Below are 9,310 nucleotides of genomic sequence, written 5' to 3'. Positions count from 1 at the left end.
ATCCTTTCCTACCAGAAGTTAGAAATAAATTCTCAAGTTGTTCAGCTTGAAAAAATTCCAGGGGATTTACGGGAGGCAGATTCAGCCTGCAGGAATACAGCCGAGGCTGCGGTTACCTCAAGAGTAATCTATCTACTAGACTAAAACGGTGGGGGGGGGGGTCCCAGCTCTACCGTACTTTGTACTGGTCAGGTCACACTAACAGTCCTTCTGAGAGCCTGTGTTACTTCTGGGTTATTTGTACTTACTCTTGAGTCCTCCTGCCCCTAGTTCTGACAGGGAATCGATGCATTTGGATTAGAATCCACATTCCTAAGGAAGACCTCACTCTGCCCCTTAGAATAATTTGACCCTCAACAGTAATAGAAATTTGAGGTCCCAGCTACTAGGTCCTGCTGGTCTCCTGTCGTCTAGGTGTAGCTTCACGCACAGAGACCAGTGCTGGTTGCTACAATCAGATGCCTCCGGCGGCAAGGCTGGGGAGGAAAGTCATGACAAATGCACTCTTGGAAACAATCAGAGCTGCTAGGCGGAAAGTAAGAGGACACAGGAGAGCCAGAGAGCTGGCTTCAAATCGCGGGGAGGGACAGAGCAAGAGAAAGAACACTTATTAAATGCTGACAGGGCTCCAAGCTTTGTATTGCATATCTAATCAAATGCCCGGAGCAACTCCGTGGAAGCAGACAGAACTATGGCATGTGAGTAGGTGGGGAAGAGACAAAGCGACTTGCCCAAAGGCCCTACGAGCCACAGAGCCCAGGCTGCCAGATCTTTTGGCTTCATCTCACTACCACTGTAGCAGGACTGTGTGATGCAGGCACAGTATCAGAGCCTTTTCATGTCGAGAGCTAGTAAAATGGGGTGGAAGCTATCAAAGGTGTCCAAAGTGTCTAAGCGAGTGCCTGATGATGATCACGAAAGACTTTAAACAGGCGATTTATTTATGTCTTGTTGGAGGCTGGAAATGGAGTATTTAGGAAGGTATCTTCCAGCTTTGAGATTCTGTTTCTATACTTTGGGGTAAGATATGCTCTTCAGGCATATTGAGCGATTTCTCTTCCCTGTATTTTTCACTTTCTCTTCTGTCTCCTTCTACTCCTGCAGATATTCTGCTCTGGGACCTTGTCTTTTTTAAAAGGAGGGACGTGGGAGCTGGCAGTTTGGCAGCTGGGAGAACAGAAAGACCATACTATTCTCTCTGGTGGGTGAGTCTAAATTTTTATCAGTTTACTAAGGAGACGTTGTTACACTCTAATGAGGCAAACCTGGAAAGATTACAAGAAGAAGCAATCACATCAAGCCTCCTTCCCTCTCCTCCAACTCGTTGGTAACCAGGCAAAACCCGAACCCCTGAATATAGGATTTAAGGTTGGGGTTGATTTAACATGGATATTCGATCCCATCACGATGGGGACTTGATAGAAAAATGAGAAATGTTTGAAAACGAAGGTATTATTTCCTACACCCCTGAGTTTGGGAATAGAGACCTATGTTAAGCTTGGCAGACGGAGGAGGGCATGCCCGGCCAGCAGCTACACCAACTGGTCGCAAGCCTGAAGTTTTTGGTCCTCTGCTGCCCCTGTGTGGACATGGAGGGAAATAACAATTCAAGATTTCGCTTGTGGCCCACGTAAAATGGGACTTGAGAGAAAAGAAACCATCCCTAAGAACTACTGGGGGTTTATGACCACTGTGAGGGAGTCAGGAACTGTGGCTATCTCCAGCAAGACGGGGGTTCCCAGAAGGGAGGTGGGGAACACCTACGAGCTGTCAATGACTTCACAAGGCTCTTCTCTTGTCCACCGTCTTTATTTCTCCTGGAGACACCTGCAGCCAGCAAGTGAGCGACCCTCTAAAGACTCCCAGCCATGCCCTTCTGCAGCTTCTGGCCGCAGCCAGCGCCCACGGGCACAGCGCCAATCCTCCCACACTTCCTCTTCCTGTGCTTGGAGTAACACATCTGTGGGTTTCTCCCTCTGGTCTCACAGCTTTTCACACCCTCTCTGCACCGTCTGTCTCTACACCACCATCTACACACAAGGGGACACCATCACGTTCGTGCCTGCGGCATCCCCGATTCCCTGCGCAGGCATGGGGCAGAGATGGCACTTTTGTTTCGATAAGGGAGTGAGGGGGGACACTTGGGCACAATGGGGGGAAGGGGCTCTGGGTCACTGCGAGCAGCCTGGCTGGAATCCAGGGTGTCTGAATCCCAGGACTGCCGTCTACCTACACCATAGCTGCTTCCTTCCCTGGTCAGCTCCCTCCTGGGCACCCAGCACATCACCCGACCTCACTCCCCATCCCCTCCCAGCAAATAGCAGCAGTGGTGGCAGCCTCAGCCCTGTCGCTCTCCCGCCTACGGGAGACGGTGGGACATCTGGGCCTCCTCCCTCCAGCCGGAAGCCAGGGACCCATGCACCTGGCCTGACTTCCTTTCCTCTCCCCTCATGCCTCCAGACCCTGCCGCAGCCTGCGGTCCAGGGCCAGGAGCTGCCTCAAGAAGCCCCGGTTGGGGATGATGCCTCGGTGGTCCTTGACTTTCTTGATGGCCTCCACGAGGGTCAGGTGGTGGTACAGCATGAGGTAGGCCAGGACCAGTGTGGCGGACCGGCTCACGCCCACGGCACAGTGCACCAGGATCCTCCCTGTGAGGACAGACACACGAGGCAGCTGTGGGGCTGTTGGTGGGGGGTGGAGAAGGCTAGGGAGAGAGCTGTAGGGACAGGTGAGGAGGAAGACAGGTAAGGAGGGGTGCGGGGAGACGGGGTGGGGTGCAGACTAGCGGTGGGAAGAACGAAGACCCCCCGGGAGGCCCAGACAGAATAAGATGGACAACACAGCAGCTCAGCTCAGCAACTCACAGGGAGACACTCATCACCGACAGAAGCCTGGGTCTAGCCCAGAATGGGGACCCAGGGGATATTTCCCGAGTGCGTTATCATCGCCACTCTGTTAACATTTTGGATTATCTCCTTCCTTCCTTTTCATGCATTGCCTTTTGCAAACAGTTGAGGGCATTTTTCTTTCCTTGATACTATACGCGGAGCATTTGGTCATGTCATTGAAATCTCTTCCATACTTGAACCCTCGGGCTTTCCCCTAACTTAACGTCCATTGTTTCTTTCCTCCCTTCTCTTCCCTCCTACCTCCCGGCTGGTTCAGTGCCCGGTGGATGAAATCGGCAGCCGTCTGGAAGTGGATGCTCATGTCAAAGGCTGGCGAGTCGTGGGCCTCGACACCCAGGTAGCGGATGCCCAGCCCCTCGTAGGCCTCCGGCGTCCCTCGCCACCTGCTGTGCGAGGCATTGAGGACGTGGGTGATGCCCAGGCGGCGGAGCTCCCGGCGGTTGTTAGCTATGTCCCTGCATTGGGTAGAGGTTAAAGGGAGGGTGGGGAAGCGAGGCTCTGGGGCGAGGAGCCCTCGTCTCCCCCCTGGCTGCTGCCTAGCTAATGTCATTGGCTCCATGCGTCTGCCTTACTTACTGATGACCCAGAGCGGGGACCCAAGATGGGCAATGACCCGGAGTCTCGTCCTTGAGCAAGGGTTGAGAGCACTGGGGAGGTTCTGCCTGGGGAAGAGAAAACTACGGGGTGGGTGAACAACAAACATGATAACATATTGAGCGCTCTGAGGCGGCGGGGTTTGACTTGATCTATGGGAAGAATTCACCGGATCTGTACTTTGTGTAAGGAAGTCTGTCCCAGCCATGGAATCACGCTGAAGAAAGATTGAATGGTTTTCAATCATTGGCAGAGAATGATTTTCCTGCCACCGGGGTATTCAAGCAGAGGGAGGAGGTCAGTGTGGAGGCATGGATGTGGCAGAGGGAATTTGGACATCAGGTGGGCTGTTGGGCCAGCTCACATTTAACCTCCCTGGTAACCTTGAGGTGCTGTGATTCTGGCCCTTGCTCCCACACCTAGCTCCCCTGTTACCTTACGCTCTCTTTGACACCCAGAACCTTCTCATGTTTCACCAGTTACTCCACGCCCACATTTACCGTTTTATGATGTCACCTTCAGGTGTCTGTCTGGCCCACACCCCTCAGCTCAGTGGTAGACACCTCTCAGGCACCATGGCCATATCTCAGGGCAAATGCCCTGTCCAGTGCAAACTCCTCAAGTAGAAAGAGCACTGAACTTGAACCTGCAAGTCCTGGCTCTGCTACTTACGCCCCGTGTGACCTTGGGCCAGTCACCACTTCTCTGAGCTTCAGTTTCCTCATCTGTAACCTGGGGATAGTGGTACCTACCTCACAAGGCTGTTGTGAAGATCAAGAGAGAAAATGCATGTGAAAAACTCCTTGTACACTGTAACGCCCTTGAGAGAGAGAGGGGAGGACTACTCTTCCCGTGATGCTCTTCTCTCCATGGCCCCCATCTTCCAGAACCTCTGCACACATCGTGGCTTTGCCTGGTCAACCCTTCAGCTTACTACCCACTTCCTGGCTCCCACTGCCTGCCTTTTTTTTGCCCCCCAGAATCACAGCACAATAGATGGAAGGTCAGAGAAGTCATCTATTATGTCCGGTTTGTAGCACTGGCACTCAATAATTAATTTTGCTAAATCAATGACATTATTACGTGAACAGAGACTTTCTGTCCAGAGTTGGGTATCTTCATAATCCTCCACTCTCTGTCCATGCACCCCTACCCCTCAGTCCTCAACCTGAAACCCACAACATGAGTCAGTGCCTCCCCTCCACCCCTCTCCTTCCTTCTTGCATGCATATGCGCGCGCGCGCACACACACACACACACACACACACACACACACACACGCTCGGCAGTGACCCCGGGGCTGCCAGGTACATACTGGTCTCCGAGGTAGAGGCCTGGCCAGACCTCATCGGCATGGTTACAGGCTGTCTTGCCTGTGTAGAGGAGCCTCTCCAACTCAAAGACATTGAGGAAGGGATGTTGAACAGCCGGCATCTCTTCCAGGACCCCTCTAGTGCGAACAGGAGACCTTGAGCTACTCCGGGAGAAGCGGGCCATAAAAGTCATAGACGCCCAGAGCCAGTTACCGGGGCACATCTTAGAGGTGGCGGAAACCGTGCGGCAGCTGCAGGGGCGGCTGCCCTGAGGATGCGTCCGTCTCCAGGTGGCTGCTGCTGGAGGAGGAACGGATGGGAGGCACACCTGAGTGAGCCTAGGGCAGAGGCTCCCCTTCTTGCCAACTGGGCTGGGCCCCAGGGAGAGGATCCTCAGGGAGGGAAGGGAAGCCTGGCCCTAGCAGGGGGACCTCCACAATTATTCTCTCCTTCAAGCTGCCGCAGCTCCTTTCTGCTCTTTGGCTCAGCCGCGCAAGGAGGTGGGAGAGTCACATGTCCTTGTTTACGGGGAAAGGGAGATGCCCAGCTGCTGGCTTTCTGCTCCGCCACTCCACCCCCACGCCTGACACACGTACACACACACACACACACACACACACCACACACACACACACATTTGATATTTGGGTGGCCGTGCCCACTGCTGGAGCTCCTGCCAGCCTGAATCTGGGTCTCATCTGCCTGGGGCCACAGGCAGAGAGCTTAGGGAGCTGGGATGGGAATGAGGGGTGGCTTTGGACCCACCCAGAGAGAATTAGCAGGAAGACAGCAGCAGCTGGGGCCATGACATATGCCAAGCCTGTCTCCTCAGCGCCAGAGAGATGGGCTGCTTTAACCCACTGCTGCCCTATCACTGCCTCAGAGCTAACTAAGCGTGCTATGGGAAGTGTCTGTTGGGGGACGGGGTGAGTGGGGATTAGCAAAGAAGAGGAAGTGTACATTTTTGAAAAACACTTGCTGGATGCATGCGCTAATGGAAGAAGGCGCCGATCTATGTGCACGACAGACAAACCACCCTCCTTCCATCGGCGTACAGAAATTATTGATTAAACCTCATCTCTAATGTGAGGATTTCTGAGTCAAGCGAGGCTGGAGTAGTGTGTCTGGGTGTGTTGGGGAGAGGTGGAGGCTGGGGGGTTGACGAAGGGGGAGGCAGGGAAAGGATGAGGGATCCTGCCAGGCCCAGGAGCTCAGAGGCTGCAGTGACCATCTGTGTTGCTGTTAGAGTCAAGTGACCCCTAGGAAGGGCATGGGATTGGCAGTGAGGGGCTTAGCATGTGTGCCTCGGGCTCTGTCCCTTCTGAAAGGGCCCTTCTGGCCAGCTGGCCCTTCTGAAAGGGGAAGCCTGCGCAGCGTGGGGGAGAGAGCCAGCCTTGGAGACTCTTCCTGGGCCCTTCAGGCAGAGAGACCACTTGGCAAAACCCCCTGTCTCCTCTTCCTCCTCCTTCTCTCCCACTGTGATGGAGGGCTGGTCCCAAGGGTTCCCCTTCCTGATCTTCTGCCCCCTACACCTCAACCAAAAGTCTGGTAGGGAGAGGCCATCTTTGACCTGCACACACTCTGGGAACCCATCCTTCATGGCCAGCCAGCCCCCCCCCCCCCCCCAGCTCTCCTTTCCCCCAGGCCACAGGAGACCATGTACCTACAGGCCTTAGGAAGCAGGGGCATTAGGATCACGACCGCTGAGGGGAGGCTGGATCTTAGGGTGTTCAGGGAGAGAGAATTTTGCAATGGCTGGGGCTGAAGAAGCACAGAAATACGGGACTATAGCCACAACCACCGCCACCACCATCATCATCATCTGCCTTGTCTCCTTAGGCCTAAAGACCCCATCAATTTATTCCCAAACCACGGTTTCTCGGTTTCTCCAAACAGGTTCTGCTGCCTGTGTGATGCTGAATGGCAAAAAGGAAGCGGGAAGGAGACCAGGTGTAGGCAAGAGCTGGGTGGGACTCGAATTCTCCCCGGGGCTGGAGAAGCCCCGTTCCGTCCCGGGAAGGGGGGGACGCCCCTCGGCCTTCTCCAATCCCATCAGTTGCTTCCAAGGGCCCTCGCCCGCGGCACCCCTCCCCCCACGTCCGCTGTGGCTGTTGTAACAGGTTCATGGCTGTCGCCCGAGCCCCGGCCAGCCCAGACAGCCAGGCGCTGAGGGAGCAGGGAGGCAGCCCGGGGTAGGGGGGTGGGGGTGGGGGGGCGCTTAGCCAGCTCGGCTCCCTCGTCCCCTGCCTGGGCGCTCCCTGCCCCGCACCCCGCCCCCAGCCTCGAGCCGTTAGCCTCTCGGCGCCCGCCGGGGAGGCGACCACCCCCCCGCAGTCCGGTACCTCGGTGCGAGCGCGGCGCGGGGTCTCAGTCCCGGAGGCAGATCGCAGGCGCAGCCAGCCCCACGGCCATGACTCTCCCGCCGCCGCCGCCGCCGCCGCCGCCCCCGCCGCCGCTGCGAGACCGGCTGACGGATTAGCCTCTATTTTTAAGCCATGACACGCACGTCGAAGCAGGGGTCATATCAGCGTGTGTGTGTGTGTGTCGGTGACACGCAGAGACACAGCCTCACACCCAGCGGTCCGAGTGGACGCGCAGCGTGGGCTCGCCCGCGGGTGTTTGCAGACCAGACACGGACCACAGCCCCGCCCGGTGTGCACGCCCCAGCAGACGTGTATTTTCGGAGCTGCGCCAATTACAAGGCATTTTGCTTGAAGATGACATTATACAAGTCGTCCCAGACAGCGCCTGAAACACACCCGCTCCTCCCCTGGCAGCATTAACTAATTACACAGACATGATGGTGCACCTCGCTCGTCCATTTCGTATCAAGAGCACCATGTCATAAATGACACCGATCCGTAGCCCTTATTAGCATTTACTATAGACCTCGTGTTTCACGTAACTCCGTTTGTCCTCACCACCGGTCTGTGAGATACAGAGTATTAACAGGGTCCCCATGCTAGAGAAGAGGAGACTGAGGCTCCGGGAGGCCAAGTAATTTGCCCAGGCCACATGCTAGTTATGGGCTGAGCTGAGCTTCAAATCCTGGCAGTGGCACTCAAAGGTCATGTCCTTAACTGTTCTAGATAGTGACCCCACACCAGGGAGAAGGGCACGGTGGATTTCTATCAGCTAGCCACTCCCACCAGCTCAGCTGCTGGCCGGCTCCACTTTCCCCCTGACTCTGGAAGAAATTGACGCCCAAACCGCTTCATTTGTGCTTTTAGTGAGGTTTACCTCGGCTTGCTTTTCTACTCTAATCACCTCATCAGTTACAAGATTGTCAACACGTGGAAGGCAAGGGCGGTGTTGGGGTCCCCAGTCTCTAGTTCACTGTGTGATGGCGGAGGTGGGGGAGGTAATGAATGGCATCAGATTATGCTGTTGAAAACCAGGTAGATGGCAGACTCCAGGAGAGCTGTCTGCAGGAGGGAGGCAGGAAGTAGATAAGATTACTCTGGACCTGGTTTCAGATGAGAAGACATTAGCAACTGTAGCTGAAATCAAGATTGACTGTGTTCCCTGTGGGGGTGGGAGATGAGGCTTTGATCTCTGGGTTAGGTCAGTTCTGTGCTAAAGGGGAAGTTCCAGCACAGACCAATTTCAGTCTTCTTGGCCTTTTCCTTCTGGAGAAGCAAACTCAATTCCTTTCCATGCCTTCTTGGCTCTGGAGTTTACATGAAGAAATGAAATCCTCATCATTTAAAACAAAGGCTTGGCCTGGGAGCGTTGAAAATGTACTCTGTCGTTCCAGGAAAAAATCAGTAAAAAATTGCCATAAGTCAAATTGTGAAAGACCACATATTACTGGACAAATCTCATTTTAAATGAGAGTCTTTAGGGTTGGTAGGTTGAGAAGATGTCGTAGATGAACTTGATTTCAACCTTTGGCAAGGCCTTCATTTCAACCCTGCATTTCACTTTTCTCAAAAAGCTGGAAAAATATGTTTTAAAGCATGCTATAGACCTCATGGGCAGATGTTTATGGGCTATTATAGAGATTGTCCATGGATCAACATCTTCATGAAAACCATTAAATTACTAGGAATCAACCCATAACTCAAGGGGCTTTATGTTTTTCTTTGTAACTAGGAGGTTTATTATGTTTCCAGATGACACCAAACTAAGGACAAGAGGGGGAGGGAGGCTGGAAGAAAGAGTTAATGGGGAGAAGGTAATGGAGAAGGTAGGACAGGAGAGGGGACGAAACTAATAGACGCAGCATGTATTGATAATTTATTATCTGTCAATTCCTTGGGCTTTCACATTTATCAGCTCATTTAATCCCACCCAATTTTTAGGTGGGTGTTATTACCTTCACTGAATACATGAGGAGACTGACGCTTGGCTAGATGAGTTTACTCACCCACAGCTAGTAAATGGCAGAGCACAGGTGGAAACCCAAGGCTATCTCATTCCAAACATGTATATTTCAAGATGAGGCTGATGAATCACATCCTTTAAAAAGCCTTCTAGATTCACTCTCTTTTT

At 53.7% G+C, this 9,310-nt stretch overlaps 1 protein-coding gene across 2 annotated transcripts; it reads right to left on the bottom strand.

The window, feature by feature from the left end:
* Nucleotides 1-1,790: 1,790 nt before the first annotated feature.
* DUSP26 (dual specificity phosphatase 26) lies at nt 1,791-7,465 on the bottom strand. 2 transcript variants are annotated; one of them, XM_027070267.2, is made up of 4 exons: nt 7,159-7,465; nt 4,819-5,116; nt 3,150-3,364; nt 1,791-2,648 (listed from the first exon to the last, which is right to left on the bottom strand). In XM_027070267.2, the coding sequence occupies exons 2-4, from the start codon at nt 5,037-5,039 to the stop codon at nt 2,449-2,451; spliced, it is 636 nt and encodes a 211-aa protein (XP_026926068.1). In that variant the 5' UTR covers nt 5,040-5,116; nt 7,159-7,465; the 3' UTR covers nt 1,791-2,448. The 2 variants fall into 2 exon arrangements, with proteins under 2 accessions (XP_026926068.1, XP_026926079.1); XM_027070278.2 differs by having other exon boundaries at nt 4,819-5,113.
* Nucleotides 7,466-9,310: the final 1,845 nt, after the last annotated feature.

This window comes from Acinonyx jubatus, chromosome B1 (genome assembly GCF_027475565.1).
Source record: "Acinonyx jubatus isolate Ajub_Pintada_27869175 chromosome B1, VMU_Ajub_asm_v1.0, whole genome shotgun sequence".
Taxonomy (NCBI): Eukaryota; Metazoa; Chordata; class Mammalia; order Carnivora; family Felidae; genus Acinonyx; species Acinonyx jubatus.
This window is presented reverse-complemented; position numbering and strand designations above follow the sequence as displayed.

Excerpts from the sequence above, each read along its gene's own strand:
- DUSP26 (XM_027070267.2), bottom strand. The coding sequence starts at position 5,039 with ATGTGCCCCGGTAACTGGCTCTGGGCGTCTATGACTTTTATGGCCCGC. Across the intron at positions 3,365-4,818 it reads GGCCTCTACCTCGGAGACCA|GGACATAGCTAACAACCGCC; the intron begins GTATGTACCTGG and ends TACCCAATGCAG. Across the intron at positions 2,649-3,149 it reads GGCACTGAACCAGCCGGGAG|GGAGGATCCTGGTGCACTGT; the intron begins GTAGGAGGGAAG and ends CTGTCCTCACAG.